General features: G+C 32.6%; 2 protein-coding genes across 2 annotated transcripts; one reads left to right on the top strand and one right to left on the bottom strand.

Annotated features, from left to right (window-relative positions):
* Positions 1-496: 496 nt before the first annotated feature.
* LOTGIDRAFT_132475 (hypothetical protein) lies at positions 497-9,637 on the bottom strand (the record flags this gene model as incomplete). Its single annotated transcript, XM_009066698.1, has 10 exons — positions 497-637; positions 956-1,093; positions 1,261-1,323; positions 1,488-1,565; positions 1,742-1,813; positions 2,042-2,137; positions 2,471-2,549; positions 8,022-8,088; positions 8,900-9,056; positions 9,449-9,637. 10 exons carry the CDS (start codon positions 9,635-9,637, stop codon positions 497-499), a joined length of 1,080 nt encoding a protein of 359 aa, XP_009064946.1.
* Positions 9,638-10,332: 695 nt separating this feature from the next.
* LOTGIDRAFT_132429 (hypothetical protein) lies at positions 10,333-18,686 on the top strand (the record flags this gene model as incomplete). The annotated part of the gene is made up of 21 exons (XM_009066699.1): positions 10,333-10,434; positions 10,948-10,986; positions 11,261-11,303; positions 11,635-11,744; positions 11,944-12,024; positions 12,247-12,352; positions 12,802-12,881; positions 13,508-13,573; positions 13,909-13,964; positions 14,239-14,299; positions 14,551-14,612; positions 14,915-15,010; positions 15,333-15,427; positions 15,728-15,796; positions 16,179-16,243; positions 16,472-16,561; positions 16,901-16,954; positions 17,191-17,300; positions 17,584-17,686; positions 18,001-18,075; positions 18,567-18,686. 21 exons carry the CDS (start codon positions 10,333-10,335, stop codon positions 18,684-18,686), a joined length of 1,683 nt encoding a protein of 560 aa, XP_009064947.1.
* Positions 18,687-20,297: the final 1,611 nt, after the last annotated feature.

The raw sequence follows: 20,297 nt of genomic DNA on the forward strand, positions 1-20,297 counted from the left end.
TTCATAGCTAACATATTTCACCTATTTGTAAATTTCATAGCTAACATATTTCACCTATTTGTAAATTTCATAGCTAACATATTTCATCTATTTGTAAATTTCATAGCTAACATATTTCATCTATTTGTAAATTTCATAGCTAACATATTTCACCTATTTGTAAATTTCATTGTAAACATATTTTACTTTACCGAAATTGTAATATTTTACAGACAGAAAATGTCATGGTGAAAATTATGCTTTAGAAATTATTTCAAAATTGTATTTTTTACCTTTCATGGCCGCCAACTGTTCCTTAGAGAAATCATTATCAGCTTGTAGGGACTCCATCTGAAATTGTACAGTGATATATATAAACATGGATAATTCTGGACACACATGGATTAGAAAGCTCAAATTTCGACGGTAAACTGTGAATGCTATTACTGATACGAACAGATGGCAAACTCACAGTAGCCTGAAGACAAAGACCTCACTTTTTGTCATTTGAGTCAAATTACAAACTTGTCAAAGAGCCAGGCTTTACCTTGGTTGATAAAGACTGTTCCTGCTGTAACATTTGTTCCAGTTTTTCTGTTAATTCATGTTTCTCTTGTTCAGCTTTATCTGTTTCTTCTGTTAATTTCTGTTCAGCTTCCTATAAATAGTAACAATTTCTTTGATTTCCAAATTCTAATAGCTCTCTTTTTCTTATGGAGCTAATGAAATGAAACGGAGTATTCTTCTGTTCTGAACCAAATTTAAAGCAAAGCAGTATGCAATTATGGAAATTTTGTCAGGACAGCTGCAATAGCCCACTCTTTTTAAATTTCCAACTGTCAAGGGATCCGTAACATGCACAGCCTGTAGCACAGGGGGCCTTGGTTTATTAAGAGGCCAATTTCAGTACCCTTATGGATACAATCATGGTCTCGGTTAGTTCCAAGTTCCCACGAGAATTAGCAAAGAAATATACCTGAAGTTTATCTTTGAGTTCTTTCTCTGCCGCCAATTGTTCCTGGTATTTCTCAGCCAGCTGATGGAGTTCATTCTGGGCATGCTCACACATTTCTTTCACATGACCACACTCTTCTTCAGAATTACTTAATGAACGCTAGAAAAAAAGAATACGAACGCTACTATATATGTGAACGCTACAATAAAATAATGTGAACGCTACAATAACAAAACAGAGCATTAAAACTTTACCAAATATGGTATTTTGGGATGAAAACCGACTCAAAATCAATGATTGGTATTGAATCTATATATCTTATTTACCTCCAAATCTGAGAGCTTAGTCACAGCATCTAGTTTCTCCTGTAAAACTCTTCTTAAAGATTCCTAAAAAAAAATGTTTTCATTCTTCATTATTCTTGTTGACCTCGAATTAGCTGTTAATGGATATAGATTATCCCAGAATTGGTATCATAGTAGACAAGTATGTAAACCTTGTAAATTTGGATGTTTTATCTTTCTCTCTTTCTGGAATTATAAACAGAACTTACCTTAGCTGTTGTTTCATATTGTAGTTTTTCTTCTTGGAGAGTAACACATTCTTGTCTTACTGTGTCTTCACTGTGGTTCTAGAAAAATATAAGAAAAATATGAACTTCAACATTCACCAATGAACAAAATACAAGAACATCTATAAAATAGTCATTTCAATGCTTTTCGATTCAAATTTTTGAAATAGACACACACAGGAGGTTGATTATTCTGATAGACCCTCTTGAGTTTGGATTGATACTACAAATCTTACCTTAGAATAAATATGTAGTTGATTTTCTAAAACTTCTAATCTCGATAACAATTTATCTTCATCTATTAATGCCTGTAGATAGATGAGAAACATATAGATCATCATAGGAATAAAAGAATATAATAAGAGAAAGGTTCACAGCTGTGTAATATCTTAATAATGGTATCAATGCAGACACTACTAATTCTAAGAGGTTATCTTTCTCAGCTGGTTTTAACACCAATACTGCTACATTCAGAATATAGTCCAAAACAACAGATAGTCACATTTCATCTGGATTAATAACATGTCATTCCGTACCTGCCAGCCACTCTCGGAGGCCTCCTGTGTATTATGGACTAACTGTTGCAACGTGAGTAATTTCTGTTCCAACATCTTCTCTCTGTGTAACGCTTCCTGCAACACACAAAATAATATATCATAATTGACATCACCGTTCACTTAAAGGAGCGAAATAAAGATTTTCTAGCCAAGTAGGTGTAACAGGGACACTGTTGTGGTTTTATGTGCACTAGAATATTATTACAAGAGACAGTGTTGGTTGAGCGCTGGGTTGCTTGCTGTAAACTGTTCAGAATCATAGATACAGTAGACAATAGAAGAAGTGAATACACTCAGTATAGGTCTGATTAAGATCTGAACATGATTCACTTTTTGTCTAGTTCAAACTCAACATGATTTCCAAGAATAGGACTCACTGAACAGGAGAGGGAAGAAGAGAATATTTACCTGTAGATATTGAGCTAGTTGATAAAGATCTTGTGATTGTATTGTGATACCTGGTAGATTAGGTGTGTTCAGAAATGGACTGAAATTATACAAAACATAATTATTTTCAATAGTACAACCTTTGTTTGATAGTAAGCATTAAGGATTTATATGGAATTTACTCTGCTTCCCTTTCAGAGAGTTTTGGCCTGTCAAAGCGCCCAGATATCGAATATTCAGTTTTGATTTTGTCAAGGTCAAAACATTTACGAGAGATTGTTAATATTGTTATTCGTTTGTCAAATCGACAATTCCAGATCTAAACTAATTTGGTTATGGGTTTGCAATTGGAAATCCTTTTCTGTTCCCTTGTTGCGATTTTGGTCACTACACCAAATTTTCAACAAAAATAAACAATTTTTGTCCACTTTTGCCCTTTACAATTACCTCACTAACGAAACATGACTACTAAACAATTAATAAAATTAACTGGGACACAAATAATATCGTCTACTTGTAAGACAAGTAATAAACATATCTAAATATATATTTGATCACCTAAACTAGTAAAACCTGCCCTAGGCTTTATGCACCCCTATCAATCATAACTTTATACAACTGTTCTATTTCGCATAATTATTCACATATTTATTTAACTTATGCAATGATAGATTTGATAAAGAAATATATAAAGTATAATTTGTCCAAAATGTCAAACTCAACAACAGAAAAATATTTTCAATTTGCACCAAATTTGATCAAAAGATTTTTGAGAAAGAGGGCTAAAATGTAATGAAAGTCAAAAAATTTCACAAAAAAACTAACTCCAAAAATTATAAATCCAAACACTTTAAAATTGACATTCTCTACCTTGACAAACAGTGACTTTATATAAATATGCTCCAAAAATTCAACTTTTCAGTTAAAACAGTTGATACAGCCCACTACTATTATGTACATACAGTCATTGTTTAAATACAATACACCCAAAAATTACACAACTTACACCTTATCTCATTCTTATATTATTATCAGTTAAGAAACATTCAGAAATTTTTTGTATTTGACACATGACCTAGGCCAGTGCTTCTGTAAGAGAATATCTCTTATCATATTCTATATACACCACATTATCTCTGCACTCTACTATAAGTACATCGAATTAGTCTTTTACTTTTAACTAATATTATATCTAAACTAGCCGCCCTGAGGAGGGTTGTATATCTGAAACACTGTCAACAACACAAGATGAGTATGTCGCTAGTCCAAAGATCAGAATGTAGCCTTTAGCAAAACCAGTAATCCTGCTGAAGATTGTACATCCAAAACTTCAGCCAACAGCATAAGAATTTTCTAAACCCAACATCTGACTATAGAATGACTTTGCATTTATAACATATAAATTTTGAAAAGTTGAATAAAAACACACTTCCCTCAAGGAATTTCAACATAAGATACTGCCAGCTTTGCCTGGTCTGGTCTGTATCACTCACTAAAGACTAACTGACTGGAGTTAGTAATATAAACGATTAAAACAGGGTAAACTTACACCTGTTTTTTAAACTATAATATAAATATATTATTACTGATAGTAGAACAAGATAAGTAAACCGGTTCTAAATCTCACTTCCTGAATATACTATATAGTAAACTATAATAATATAATATAAACTCTGTTAAAATAGTTTTCAAAAACATCTGATGGTACTTCTCTTTGGAGGAGTCCACTGCTATACAACTTTTACTCACGATTTTGCCATACTTTGGACGAGATTTTGATTAACGGAATTGTCTTGCTCGTATGTATTTTTATGACTAAAAAAATATTTCTAATGCCAATTATTTATAATTTAAGACTATCAAAAATATAATAGCATACACCAATGTTCTTACATTTTTATCTCCTCAGGTTAGGAGCTCAATTTGACAGGTTTTGAGGGAGGACTAGTTAGATTTCGGACAAGTTTTCGAATGGTGCATTATGGGAATGAACTACCCTTGCAAAATGGTCACTTTCTCTTTACAATCTCATCAATATCAATGAAATTCGTACGAAGAAAGTTTTGAAACCCTCTACGTTTGTCTGTGTATTGTTTTTTTTAAATCATGCTCCTAATCAAAGAAATAACATGGTAGAAATAGTAAAAATATGTAATTTTTCCGCTGTGTTGTTTATTCAGATTTTTATTTCAAACTATTACCTTTCATCTGGCCACTCATGGCAGACTTTGGTAAATAGACACCCCATTCTGTTATATTATCTCTTAATCCACATAATCACATAGTTCACTACTTTCATTCAGAATTATTATTGTTTTAAAACTTTTCCAGTGTGTAGCCATCTTGATGGCACAATGTTATACACCCAAATTATCATTAAAGGGAAAATAAAGAGATTTTATTTGTATTGAGGACACCCATAGCATCAATTTGCATCATTCCAATTTACAATCAGATGTCTTTGAGTCTTACAGTTCTATGAAAAACTAAGCATTTTATGACATAGCTATTACAAGGCTCTTTACCAGCTTTAGCAATAGTGATATCATATATACAGCACTTAATAATTACAGAACCACAGATATCTGATGGAAACTTTTGAATGATGCAAATAGACGGATACATGCCCTAAATACCTCTTTATGACCCCTTAAAATAATAGAAAGATTCCACAATAATGGAAGGGTCTTTAGACTGTTTTCAAAATCAAAATTTGATGCATTTAAAATCACATATCCAACAGTGAGAATAAAACAAAATCATTAAATCCAACGAATGAACATCCAATTTGAATCAGAAATGATGGGAAATGATACACCTATTCCAACACATTTTAACTTAGTTTGAAACAGAATAAATATTGATAAATCAACACTACAAAATATAATATTCTCAGTTGAAGTTTAACATCTAATAAGAATTTCATCCACTATAAAATTCAAAATTCACTATCCAACCATGTGAAACAAAATAAATATCAACAAGTTCGACATATTTTAAAGAGAGAGATGCCATTTTGTGGGGTTGATTTTAGTCATGAATATAGGTAAATAGTCTTCAGAAGTACTAAAAATGTACAAAAATCACATAATTCCTTTAAAAATACTTCGATGAGTCAAACATTTCAAATTCAGCAAAAGATCCAACGTTGCAAAGCCATGACACAATTTATACAATCACAAATAATATTCTTATAATTCTAATGATATTCCATTCTCTCAATAATGTATGTAAATTAAAAATAATGAATATTCATATCACAATCTACCAGCAAATCAGATCAATTTTTCACATATTTGAAGCAAGCAGCAATATGCAATGAAGCAAACGCATGACAAAATTTCCACAACCACAAATTCCAATAATATTCTAATAATTCTATATTACATTCCATTCTACCAACAATTGTATATTATATATAGTATATAATAAATATTCATATCACAATCTACCACCAAAATCAGACCAATTTAACTATTACATGTAAAGGGCACCGATAATTTACATAGCCTTTCAACAGTACAAAAAGTTTAGGTAATGTTAATATCAACAGAGGTTGTTGTCTGACTGTTTTTGCCAGACTATCAGAATTAAAGTGGAGTTTTACATTCTAATTTATGCACTAGCTGAGCTCATGAATTCTAATGCAGTATGCAATGAAGGAAATTTTCCTGACAGAAATGAGCTCATTCTAATTTTGATAATGAAATAATTGGGATCTTTAACCCTTTCAACCCAAGCGACCAGCTTACCGCACACTAACGCAATATATACCCGAGCAGCTGGTATACCAGTTGTTACTAAGTGACGTCATACAGCGTTAACGTCATACAGAGTTAACGTCATACACTTTTACTTTTATTACTTGGAGTTCAGGGTATATGATGTTATATTTCATTTACATTCAGAGTTCAAAGGGTTAAGATTGCAGGGCAAAGTTGATTGTTATTATCCCTGATCTCGACCCCCCTTCAACAGACTGCTTTGCAACTCATTAGAAACATTAGATATCCTAGTAGCTTTCACTGTCCCCACCCCCTTCTTCACTTGATGATCCCAACCAGAAATTTACATAACAACTCATTTAAAACAATACAAACTGACGTCCTTGCAGACACCATATTACTCTCAAAACAAAACATTACCCCCTTCCCCTTTTCTTGCGGTGCCATTCTAACAGAATTGAAACTTGTTTGACAGCAAAAGAAAACCTAGCAGACGACAAAAACCACAGCGACCTAATTTGAATAATACTATAATGATATAATAAAGTGACTATTAAATAATAATAGTATGGAATATAGAAACACAGTGACCCAGTCATGACTAATAATCATTATTTTACTTATTTATATATAGCTGATATTTCTTTTCAGGTGACAAAATGCAGTAAAATTTGAAAAAATGAAATGAATGGAGTTTTAAGTCCTACTTTTCTGCACCATCTGGGCTAATGATGACAGGCAACACCATGCAGGTTGCAATAAGGGAAATTTTGCCAGGACATTGGCATTAGCCTGCTTTTTTTCCATTTCCAATTGTCGAGGGATCTTTAACGTGCACAGCATATAGGACACGAGGCCTCAGTTTATTGTCCCATCCAAATGACTAAGTAAAATTTGATTTATTGACAAAAAGACTACCAGTACTAATACAGTAGTCCTAGATATTCCATTTTGGTCTTCAAAATATCAAAACAGAACCTGAAATTTGCTATTTACTCAAAATTTCATGCTATGCTATCGCGTCTGATGATTGCAAAGCACAAAACACTGAAGATTGTACAGCATGAAACTCACTTTGTGTGAACCTCTAGAATAACATGTTTCAGGTTCTGTTTTAAATATCTATAATGTTCTGTGCATTGAGCACTAATCTTAGAGTGAAAAACCTTGTTATTATCGGGGTTTTTTTGGTTTAAGAACTATTTTGTGATATTTTTAGTCTAATAACTATTTAGTGATTTTTTTGTGATATTTTTGTGCTATTTTGTGATATTTTTGGTCTAATAACTAGTATCAGTTATATCATGTCAAAATTATAGATTTATTTTTAGTCTAATTATTTCAATAAAAAAGCAATTAGTAAATTTTTAAGTATAATTTTACATCTTACATCTGTATTCAAGATTATGGTGTGTTCTTTCTAAATTTGGCACAGGTCTTGAGATAAGGTGATATGACTAATATTTCTATTAATTGGCAGTAAACTATGGTAATTAAAGATACTGGTTCTGGTCCTAATACGCCCACTACCGCTAGTGGTTATTGGTATAATAAACTTGTTTACTTGATTTTCATTTTTTCGTCATTTACTTACATTCCATATGAAAATTCTTCAAAAACTGAGAGAGCTATAGTATTTTAATATGAGATCATTTTAAGTGTAAGCTTATGTATTAGCCTAATTTAATTAGATTCTAGAGTTTTTAAAACGAAAAGTGAATGGATTATATTTTATCAAGGTAATATAAACAATAAATAGAAAAATTCAAAAATCCAGACAAAATATAGTACCGTACCTATTGAACTAAATGAGTAATAAGATAAGAAATCAAATTAAAATAACTTACGTCGGTTTGGCTTCTCTCCCGTCTGGATGATAGAGTGTGATAGTGGATATTATACAACCATGAGTTACTGAAATAAAAAACAGAAATATTTTATATCAGGGATGTAGATTACTTAGCAGCCTTATATTCATGATTGGTTAATTAATCATACAATAAAAATAACTAATAAGATTTCCCAACACCCATCTTAGACATTATCTTAGATATAGTTTACAGAGTAACAATACTTATCAATGAGAAAATACCCTATTAATACGCTTGAAGCCTTGGCTTTTTTATTTTCAAATGGTTTACTAATTTTCATCACCTTAAGAGAACAAAGGCTCAACACTTTCTACACCAAGTGTTATAATGACTCAACTATTTGGGTATTTGCCCTAAACCTTTTTAATACAATTGCTAAACAAGTTAGGTGTTTTCCCTCAAATCCTTTGATAGATTTGGAGTCACAATGGCTAAACAAATTAGGTGTTTGCCCTCAACCCACAGGATCACATCTTGTAACCTTAATCTCATTAAATCATTTAATCCTGATCTGATTTTATTGAACAATTGTTAATTGGTCTTAACACCCAGACAGTCATAGGTCTTTGAGGTTTTTTTTTTGGTTACTGTATTTCACTATACTTTGAACAACATTCATTTTCAATGCATAAGCTTAGTGCTTTTTAGTTTTGGTTTAAACAATATTTAATTCCTACTTTACACAGCAAAGTATATGACAATAAAGTTAGGTACAGCAAGAAGCCTTAGCCTTATATCTGATAAACATCACTCTAATTTTCAACACTTTTCAATTTCATGTTTGCAATGTCTATTTTCATCCCCTCTTTTTTTATTTATATGTGCATAACAAAGAAAGCTATACCGGTACTTACTTTTGTCTCCCCTGCGATTATTTTCCATGACATCTACCCCGAACTGAATGAGATCCCCAGAGAATATATCTCGGGCTGTGCTTTCCTCCCCTCCCTTACATAATCTCTGATTATTTACAAATGTTCCATTACTACTTTTAGTGTCTTGTAGATAAAACTGAAAAAAAAAACAGTAAAGCACCATTGATTATAAAAAATTATCCTTGTGCAAAATTAGGGTCTGTTTGAAATTAAAACACTTCTTGAGACCTAGGCCAGTGCTTCTATAAGAGAGTCAATGCTTCTATAAGAGAGTATCTCTTATAAATCCTTAAACTACCTAACAATATAGTTAATGTGCTCAGACATTGTAAATTTGGCATTGCTCCAAGCAATACAGGATTCAAAGTTGTAGTTTAGTTTTTCCAAGCCACAAGTTTGTTTTCTTACTTTCTTAATCCTATCAACAAATTTATACAGAAGCTATTGAACCTATTAATCAAAATAGACTTGAGATCCACTAAGTTTATTGGCAGTTTCAAAAGAGAATTAAAAAAGAGTTCCATTTACCTGTCCGTTTTCATACCATAAAAGGGCATGATTTCTAGACAAAACTTTACAATCGAATATTCCATTGTTTACAGCAGGACGTGCTCGAGCGACAGAACGCCCGACTTTGATTGGTTCCGTTAATGATATATGACGTTCTTGGAATGGGTGAGAGTTTGGTCGACAAGTTAAAATAGCTAAGGCTGCCATGGTTGGATTCAGGTTGATCTCACCTTCCACCTGCAATCAAAATAGCCATTTTTGTTATCGGAATCTGTATTTAGGACAAAAAAAAACATTGAAATGGAAATTTCTGATCAAAACTACTTCCTTCAACATTTACAAGAAATGATATCGCACTAGGAAGCAAAGTTTTGAAATAGGAAGAAAATAAATAGGATCTCGAATTCCATAGTTTCTTCACACTTCATAAAATTTGACATTGACTGACATTAGCAAACGAGAATTTCGGTTGCCGATCGCCATAAATATTTTAAACAATTTGTGATCAGGAAAGAAAAATAATTTCTTAAGAAGGAATGGTCATGATAAGAGGCATACACGGGTTAGAAACAAAGTAAACAAACCATTTCTTCCCTACATCTTTCAGAACTCCTTTCAAGAGACGGCCATGTTGAAAATCCTTACGAAATATAGCCTCCAAACAAAATGTTGTTGATGCCGAAAAGGCGAAAATTCTAAATTAGAAAGTCATGATTTAGAATTCCTAGATACTTTCTTTTATTTAAAATAATTTGTGTGTCAAAATTTCCAGAAATAATCCAAGGAAAGCAAAGTTTTGACAATGAAAACAAACCTGTCGAGGCAGGGTCAAGGTCGTCTACAAGAAAATGGAGGTGGACCAAAACAGTGAACGAGCACCTGTTAAAATTCCCGACGAAAATATGGCGATATCCCCGACGGTATTGCCATGGGATCGGTTCTCAAACTGGCTCCATTGTGCCTGCGTTGTGACTTTTGATTTGGAATTGGGTCAGGCGATGGAGGTAATTCCATCTCAGATTTTTTTTATATTTTCAATAGCAGTTCAGAAATAGAAAAGATGTCAAGTCAGTGAACTTGTCAAATGTCAAGTGTGGAATTTGATCGTCTGATGTTTGATTAACAGAGTTTGACAATTGAAGATATAAATTTGTTTAGTTATGGCTTCAAAACTTTTTTATTTTACCAATTAGTACAGCTTTCAAACACCATGCTAAAATGTTTCTTCGAAGTTTTTAAAATAATGGACAGGAAATGAAGGAATTAAAGGGACCAGCAAAGATGACATTTTGATATTTCCACTTGAACCTACTTCCTAATTGAAACCTTATTCTTTGCAAAATTCCTTGTTTTACTTTTAAGTTTCAATACAGGAAAAAATGAAAAAGATTCAAATTAATCTTTTTCATTTTTTCCTGTGTCGAAACTTAAAATGCAATGCATTTCTACACATTTCCTTTAACAGATCTTTGACAATTTAACCATTTTGATGTTTGTCTGTTTCTTTTGTATTTCAGTTAATGTACCCCAGTCATATCAAACTTACAGAAAAAGAGGTAAGTGTGTTGTTCCCGCAACCAAACTTCAACAGAATTCAGAATTTCATCTCATCAGTTATCCATGTCTAACTACATGTACACAAGGGCAGTGTATTTCCCTCTAATGCTGGCTTGGAACACTGACTATTATGGAAGTGGAATAGCTCAGTAGCCAATGCTTCCAAAGGCCACTTGGTGTCAGCTATATGAACCAAAGCCCCAGCAAACATTCAAAGTTTTTTTGCATTAGATATATAATCACTGAATATTTTTTTTGTTTTTTTTTTTCCAGAAAATGAATATTTGTTACCTGTCATTTCCAGACTCTAATTCAGGTTGGTTATGTAAAACAGTATTTCAATGTTCAATTAAAATTTAGATAGATTGAGATTCCACCTTGATAATTTTTTCTGGTATCCTAATTGACTTAAATCAGCCTAGTCATATAGTGACAATTATCCAGTGGTAACTCTGTAATAGCAAACACAATTCTTTCCATGAGACCTTTATTTAGAAATCAATGTTCGAATTTTAAAAGTAATTCAATTATAAAAATGTTATGTAAAAGTTAAACATTTCTTAAAAATTCTTTGAAATTATTTATTATGCAAACCTAATTTTGATTCATTCGAACAAGGTGTATTAATTAAACATTTTTTGCTGCAGGTTGTATGGGAAATACTCAGTTTCATTTTCGGATACGACAGTGTCCTGGACGGAAACCAATAGTTAGAAGTCATAACCAATATAATAGAGAATGTCCTGTTTCTTTACAAGTAAGGTTAAAGGTTTACTACCTCTTAGAATGAACATGAAATACAGAAAATTCTAAACTGTATGCTTAACTTTTTATGTGTATCAGGAAACACTGATAGCATTTATTTGCACCAATTTTCAATCAGATGTGGTTCCTGCAATTCCAGGAAAAAAGCTTAGTGGAATTCAAAACCAACAGAAATCACTTGTATTTTTCAGTGTGAAAATGCGTATTATTATGGTTTTGTATATTTCCGTCAAACTAAAGATAGATCTATCAGAAGAGGATATTTTCAAAAAGTAAGTGAAATTTTTTGGACTTTGATATTTCAAAATTGCTGTAGAAAAGTTGTTTATATACCAAATGAGCTTAATACTTCAATTGTATGATATTGACTCAGTTGGCATTGAACTTGGCAAACAACTGAACTGAAGAGGCTGAAAGTCGTCATTTTTAAACTTATGTTATGACTTTCAGAGAGTGCACAAGGTTAATTGTCTATGTCTGTGTTTATATTTTAGTCTCTAGTGTTAATAAGCAAGTTACCGTTTATAGCATTATTTAATCAACTAGTCAGTATTATAGCCCCTGAATTCTTTGAGAATGGGGAACCCAGTTTAGAGGCAGGTTAGTACATTTTAGTGTTCAAAAAACTCAAGTTAACATAAGACTAAAATTTTGTTGCTTTTCTCCTGATTTTTTTCATCTTCATTGTAATCTTACTAGTTTTCTACCTAATTCATGTTCTAATGATGTTATTTTTAAACCAATCAAACTGTTTCATAATGCAGAACCTGCTTTTTTGATAACGATGACAAAATTTGGGAAAATGTAATCTAAAGTACACATTCTTTGGTTTTGCTTCCCAACAATTTGTCATCATCTACATGACACAATTGAATAAAAGAATGCTTAAATGTGTTGAGTGTTTAGAAATGGATTTTCTCTCTATAATGCCCAGAACTGAGCTCCCCCTGAGAACCCAACCCCATGGGTATTCTGAATCAATGGTAACATGTTCAAATAAAGAAATTAAGATAAAGGATACGTCAATCTTATTCTTAACTTTATTTCAGCTTGTCATGATATAGATCAATGGCTACCACCAATACCTGGTGATACTCTCAACTTACCTTTAATGGGTAACGTCCTGCAGGTAGACATATTTTTATATTGATTCTTTCAGTGTCTCTGCAGCACTGCACTCATATCGACTAAATCCCACAATACATCAGTTTCTCCCAGATGCCACTAGTTGCTAGCAGTCTTAAACATTGTTGCTCTCCAATTCTGCCAGTCAGAAGTCTGAGTTTGAGCTCACTTGTATGAATAAGGTGTTGAAAGTTGAACCATTCACCTCTGAAGTTCATTTAAAATTACATTCATTGTTTTTTTATGTTTACATTCCATTGTTTTTGTTTACATTCTGTGGTTTTCTAGAATTTTTGCTTGAACTTTGCTTTGAGTTATGTATAAGTTACAGATATATAAAATGCTTTATATAAATGCTTGTTTTAAGTATAAAATGCTTTTATATTTGTAATATAAAATGCTTATTCAATCTAATTTGAAATATGAAATGCTTATTTGAAATATAAATATAAGATGCTTATTTGAAATAGAAAATGCTTATTCAAACTTATTTGAAATATAAAATACTTATTTGAAATATAAAATACTAAATATACTATAATTATTTGATAGTTAAAGTTATATTATTAGTTTATAGTTACCTTTATTTATTTATGTTTGTTTTATTTTGTGCTGTGTGTTTTTGCCCAGGTTAAAATTCCTTGTCGACAAACTGATAAATCTAGCTCAAGTTCTGTGAATGGTGCTAAATTTTCGGTATGTCCTTTTTTCTCCCTGGTTTTTGGTTTCTCTCTTAGAAAATGAATTTAATTTCAATTTTTTGAGTATCAATTTTATAAATTTTCATTTTTTTATACTGTCACTTTTGTTTTCTTATTTCATATTATGATTTTTATAATTTCAGATTTCGTTTTCAAAAATATTTGAATTATTTTTTTAATTGCTTATGCTTCAGTTAATATTCAGTTTATCAAATATTTAGAATTAGCATAGCATAGCATAGCATTAATTTTAGCATATTCTTCTTATGTAACAATAGATATTAAAAGTGGTGAATAGAGGGTTAAAATCATGGTTAATTTTCCTTTCAGCATACGTTACCTGCACATACAATACTGCCTTCTTTATTTGAAGTTGATATTTACAGGTGTGTCAATTTATATTAACCCCCTCCCATTTCCTTGCCCCTTCCAGACATCCCTTCCCCTCACCCACACCCCTATACTAGCTCAAATTTGGCCTCTCAGTGGTAAAAATTTCACAGTGAATGTTAACAGAGTGATACCAATGTATTATACATTTCCCATCAACCAAGATTTTTTTCAACTTAGCAAATGTTACTTTAACTTTATTGAGGTACAAAATTGAATTTGTACTTATAATGTAATAAAATGTATAATTAAAAAATCTTTTTTTTTTAGTTCATTTCAAAGTATTCTACCTCATATACAGTTGCTATGGGAACTGGTTCTCCTAGGGGAGGTAAGTGAGGTTTCTTTTCAAACAGCGCAAAAGATTTTATGAATTTTGCATGGCAGGGCCTGTTTTCCTTAGCCCAATTAGCAGAATAGTAGGACATAAATCTCCATTTGATTAGCATTATAGAGATTTGACCATATTCACTCAATGGTTGAAAGAGGTGTGCGTTATATTCGCTATTATACAGTATATATATTCATGATTTATCGTTTCTTATTGTTTTAATTACGCCTTTTGAATTTCTCTTTTTGTAGCCGATAGCTGTCATGGCTGCCTCTCCGACTGTCACCTCCACCACTGTTCAATCTCTAGTCAAGTAAGTTATCTCCCCTTCTCTTAAATAAGAGATGTACATTTCCTTGTTAACATGAAGGTCCTGGGTTCAATCGAAGCATAGATTGACTTGCTCCTGATAAGGCAAATGAAAATTTTCCTCGTTGCGCACTGCATGGCATTGCATGTCTGTATTGGCCCAATCAGGTGCAGTAGGACATCAACTCTTATTTGATCTCAATTCCTGTAACCTGATAAAGGTTATTTTTATTTTAATTACAGTTTAATATACATAGATATTTCTATGATGTTCTTGCAATCTGATATTTTAATTTTACATTACAGTTTAATAGCTCCTCTTAGATACTGTTCAGATTTCCGGCCATATTTTACAATTCATGACAGTGAGTTCAAAGAATATACCACCAAAGTTCAGGCACCGTAAGTAATCTCTAGATTTGATTATCAACCTTTATTGACAAGAACTAATCTTATTCTACTGACACTTGTTTCTGATATATGATCCTCATCAGGACATCTAGTTTTGGAAATAAAGAGATAAATTTTCTCTGAACAGAAGATGGGCAAGGAGATTAAATGGAGTCCTATGTGCTTCAATAAGATCCTTTTACAGCTGGAAGTGAAAAAATGGAAGGTTTTTGCTACTTTATGTGCAAATTGTCGTCATTGCACTCTAGATATCATTGTTTGTCCAATCAGGTTCATAAAATTCTATTAAATATGTCATCATTGTTTATTTCAGACCACCAATTATTCTTGGTGTCACCAATCCATTTTTTGCCAAAACTTTACAACACTGGCCTCATATTATAAGAATAGGAGAAATGACAGGGGCAGGTAAGCTTGCTTTATACGTATAACAAATACTACTCTCTGTAATCAAAATCATATTGTCATTATAGACCATAGGTTTGATTTCCATCAAGGCAGAAAAATATTTCTCATACCACAGCCAGGCCTTTCGCGGGTTGATTCTTATGCCTACTATCTTGACACATTGGATTCTTTAAGACATCATGAAGATATTTTGGCCAATGAAAAGTGTTGTCTTAAAAGCAGCAACTTGAGAAAATTCTTTTTTTTTATTGCTAAACCTCAATATTTAAATACATGAATGTTACCTCTCTCTATTTCCAGCTAGTTCACCAAAGCCATTGAATAAATTAAAGAAAGCTGCTAGTTTAAAAACATTAGATTCCAAACCCGGTAAGTTAACCTGGATATTGGACTCTTCTCTGACATTTTCAAATATTCAACAGAATTTTTCTATCCATTGTATCGGAGAGACATAAAGCATCAATTGGCTTCATAAGAGGTTAACTCCCCTTTTGTATGTGTATCAGGGAGACTTTCTGATCTCCTTTCTGATTTCTTCTTAGATGTCTGTGGTTCCTGTAACTCCTAAAGGACTTGATAAGATAATATTGCACATGCTTATGCTAGAAAAATGAATTTCTGTAGAAGTCATTGTCTACCCCCATTAAAAAGTAAAAGAACTGTGGCATATACACCCCAATATACTGAATTTGCACCATTCTGAATATGATACAGTCATAAGATGATATGATATATTTTACTGTTGTTCCAGGTGTATATACAAGGTATAAATCTTACTTATCAAAAGATAAAACAATACTTAAACGCTTGCTGAAGGTACGTACAAAAATTCTTTACCATTTGTAAATGTATACTTGTTTAACGTTTTCCTTGATATTAAGTGATACAGTTCATTCCTGACTTCCTTTTCGCCCAACATTGCAAAGGACAAAGTCTTTTATTTCTAATTGACTAGAGTTCATCTCATGCTTCCAATAAGATCTTTAAAAAAAAAGAACTTTTTGACATGTTATTTTAAAATTTGAATATTAAATATTATTTTAGGGTGTTCAAATCAAAAGACCTGTAGAAGCTCAGAACGCAATATTGAGACGCCATTTTCTAGAATTAACTCAAAGTTTTATGATTCCGTTGGTAAGAAATTTTGTTTCTTTGTCTTGCTGTTTTCACTACACCACCCACTGGCGGTTAGGGTTTGGTCAGTTAAGCTTACCCATAGGTCCAGGGTTAACTACTTGCTAAGATCGAGATTGTTTTCAACTGGGATTCGATCTGCAAGTCGGAAGGGCTGGGATGAAAAAGTGTCATGTCGTTGCTTAGACAATTAACTAAGGAGTCTATATATAGTTGGAAATCACAAAATAATAGGCTATTGCCTCCTTCCTGACAATATTTCCCCCATTGCCCACTGCATTGCCAGTTTCCCTATCAGGTATTCAAAAAATATATACTTAATGTTTTGTTTGTTTACAGGAAAGATACATTGGTAGTTTGATGCCTCTACAGAAAAATATATCTCCACACAAGGTAGGCTTAAAGAATTTTATGCACCAGTTTTCATACTTCTATTATGTTGTTTACCGAGGTATATGATTGATCCTTCCAGTCATGATAAGAACTCTTGGAATTCATAGATTCTATTGCTTCCAATCAAACAGTTTGGAACCAGAATCCATAAATCCTCAACAAGCAGTACTCACAAATCTAGCTCCACCTATATTAGTTCAAGGTAGACAACTCTAATCAATGTTTGATTTTTGCAGGGTCCACCTCGATTAAGACCATTTGATCCTGATGGATTTTTGAAAACAATAGAACATAGTGGTCCACAGTTGACACCTGTAGCTAAAGGAGATTGGGAAGGCTTATATAGGTAGGTTAGCGTAAGATCCTGATGCTTCAATTATTAAAGGGATTGTAAAGAGGTTTTCTAAATTTTATATGTGAATCAGGACATTGAAAGCACCCAATTGCACCATTTCAGTTTTCAACCAGATGTCTGTGATTCCTGCAAATTCAACTTAAACTATATAATGACGTAGATATCGCAAAGGCCCTTAGATATTATTAACAGCTTTTGTGACATCATAAATTTCTTAGTTTTAGTGGTTTATATTTCTCGAAATGTTTAAATGATTTATTTCTGTATTTTTCAGACGTTTTTTCCGAAGTCCGAACTTTGAAGGCTGGTACCATGAAAAACAACGAGAAGCCAATCAGAAACTACAGACTTTACATATGGAGGCTTTATGTGGTGCTGTAAGTTATTTTATATTAGCTAAATATACCTTTGTAGATTAAATAACGGAACACAATTTTATGGTATAGTACTCCTTAGTTTTATTACACACAACGTTTCAATAATTTACATTGTCACTTCACCTGAAGATGACAATGTAGATTGTTGAAACGTCATGTTTACTAAATGTCGCTAAAGGATGACCTTTGTAGATAACTTTAGTTATTAGTAAGTGCACAATTCACTACTCGATGTGGCACGAACACCATGTTGTTTAATCTGTAGACCATCTTAGATATTTATGTTATGGTATATTTGTTTATCTGTATTATAGAATTTATCAGATTGGATTGTGGGTAAAGAAGAGGTAGAAATAGTAGATCTGATTTTAAGAATTCGAGAAAAACTGGTAAGTTTAGTAATACATCTTATCTTAGCATAGTTCAAGATAATACTTTTGGATTTTCAACCATGTTTCCCCTTGTCAGAGATGTAAATGAGAGAGAATGACTTGGAAAAAGCCTCTCGTCATTCAGATGGGACAATTAAGAATTCAAGAAAAACTGGTAAGTCTAGTTTTTACCTTAAGATTTTCAACACAGTTTCACCTTGTGGGTGATGAAGGAGTAAGGGTCTGGCAGAAAAAGCGTTTAACCATTCGGATGGGACCATTAACGGAGGTTCAGTGTGATACAGGCTATGAACCATGTAACCATGGCAAATTGTTCTCATTGCCCACAGCATGGCATGACATTGTCCTCCTTCAGCCATGGAGCTCCATTTCATCTTGTCAATTACTTGTGATTTTGATTGAGTCACTCCTTATCAACACAGATGTTCCATGTCTTCCAAAAATCCTTTTCTTTGTCTAAGTGAGTTTCAAAATTTCCATCTTTCCAGGCATTTGCTACAGCCCATCATATTGTAGTGAGTAAGGATAGCTTGATGAAATTACAGAATCATATGGATACTATAGTGTCTTCTCTACCTTCTGACTTGCAATCTGTGCTCAAAACTTGATGATGTCATCAATTAGTGTGTATTCTGGTTGTGGTTAACACGAAATGTCTGAAGTTAATTCTCTTCATTTTTCTGTTGGTGGCAAAGAAGACGTGCTTGTGGCATTTTGTCAGTTGCTATGGAGACATTTGCTGCAGACAGTTTTTAGTTGATGGCAGTAAAGTCTCAAGTTGCTAAGGATGTGGTAATTGTGGCAAAGAAGACATTCCCGCGACGTTTTTTTAGTTGCTAAGAGAACTTTTGTGATGTTGATGACCAAAAAAGTTGTGGTAATGGTGGCAAAGAAGACATGCTTGTGGCATAATATTAATGACCATGAAAACTTTAAAGTGGTCAGTCTTTTTTGAAGGTGGCACACCCAATGTGATGGTGATGGGAAAGAACTGATGCAGTTTCGTTGACAATGAAATCATGACAGTTGCCAGTCTTGTGTGAAAGTGGCACAGAGCTGTTGTAGTTCTTATGACATTATGGTGGCAATGAAGATGTTCAAGTGGCCAGTCTCTAGTAGAGGTTGTGCTCTTTGTTGCACTTATGGCAGCAAAAAGCAGTGATAGTTCTAGATGAATGATATAGGCAGTGAAGATGTTCAAGTGACCAGTCTCGAGTGAAGTTTGTTCACTCATTTTACTAATGATAGCAAGGAGCTGTTGTAGTTCTTGTAGCAACAAGACCTAAATCGCCACCTTGTCAAGTGTGCAACTTGTCTGTTGAAATTGGCACAGAATGTGTAAGGAAGAATTCCACCAACTTTGAAAATTTCATAGATGGTGGCTGTGAATGATAAACTTTGTTTTTTGGCTTCGGATAAAGGACCAGCTGCTGATTTTATGGAAACGGCTTACAGTCTCGTGAAGGTGGCTTCAGGAATTTTTGATTTTTGTTACAAATGGAGAAGAATATGTGAAAACTCTTCATCTTAACGAATTTTTATTCTTATGACAAATGAAATGGAATTCTAGTGATGGTCAACAACGATTTGGCATCACTTAACTAACCTTATGTTTTTAACTTGATATCCATTTTGATTGTCTCTTTTTCACAATGAAGTGAACTCTATGTTTTATGTCAGTCTGGACTAAATGTGCTTAAATATTTTTTACAGAGTATAATTTTAAATATCAAAATATTTTTAAAAATTTAGGTTTTTAGTCTCTTTTAAACCATTGATTTTAGGTACTTTTGGCTGATTTAATTTAATAAGGTAACTGAATAGTAGACTGTCAACACAGCTGTTGCAATAGCTTTAATTGCAGACAAACTGAAAACTTTAATTTGATTCTAAAAAAGCTGTATTGCTACTTGAAATTAGGGTTTATGATCTGGTAAATGATAAGATTACTTTTTTCTATGTATTTGGGTTATTTATAAATCTCAGAGTTCATTTAATGCTGCTGACACACGTTTGTGGTACATTAACTTTAATTGCAGTTGAGCCAGAAGTTAAATTTTTATTCTTAAAAGTGATACGGTTGGCTTAAAGTGACTAGGATATCTCAGTGAAATCATGTGTTTGTAAAGCTCAGAGCTCAAAGCTTATTTCATGCTGCTGACACGTGTCTTGATGCCAATTCCGGAAATTATTTTAACAATTAATGGAATTGTTACACA

Source organism: Lottia gigantea, assembly GCF_000327385.1.
Source record: "Lottia gigantea unplaced genomic scaffold LOTGIsca_79, whole genome shotgun sequence".
Lineage (NCBI taxonomy): Eukaryota > Metazoa > Mollusca > Gastropoda > Lottiidae > Lottia > Lottia gigantea.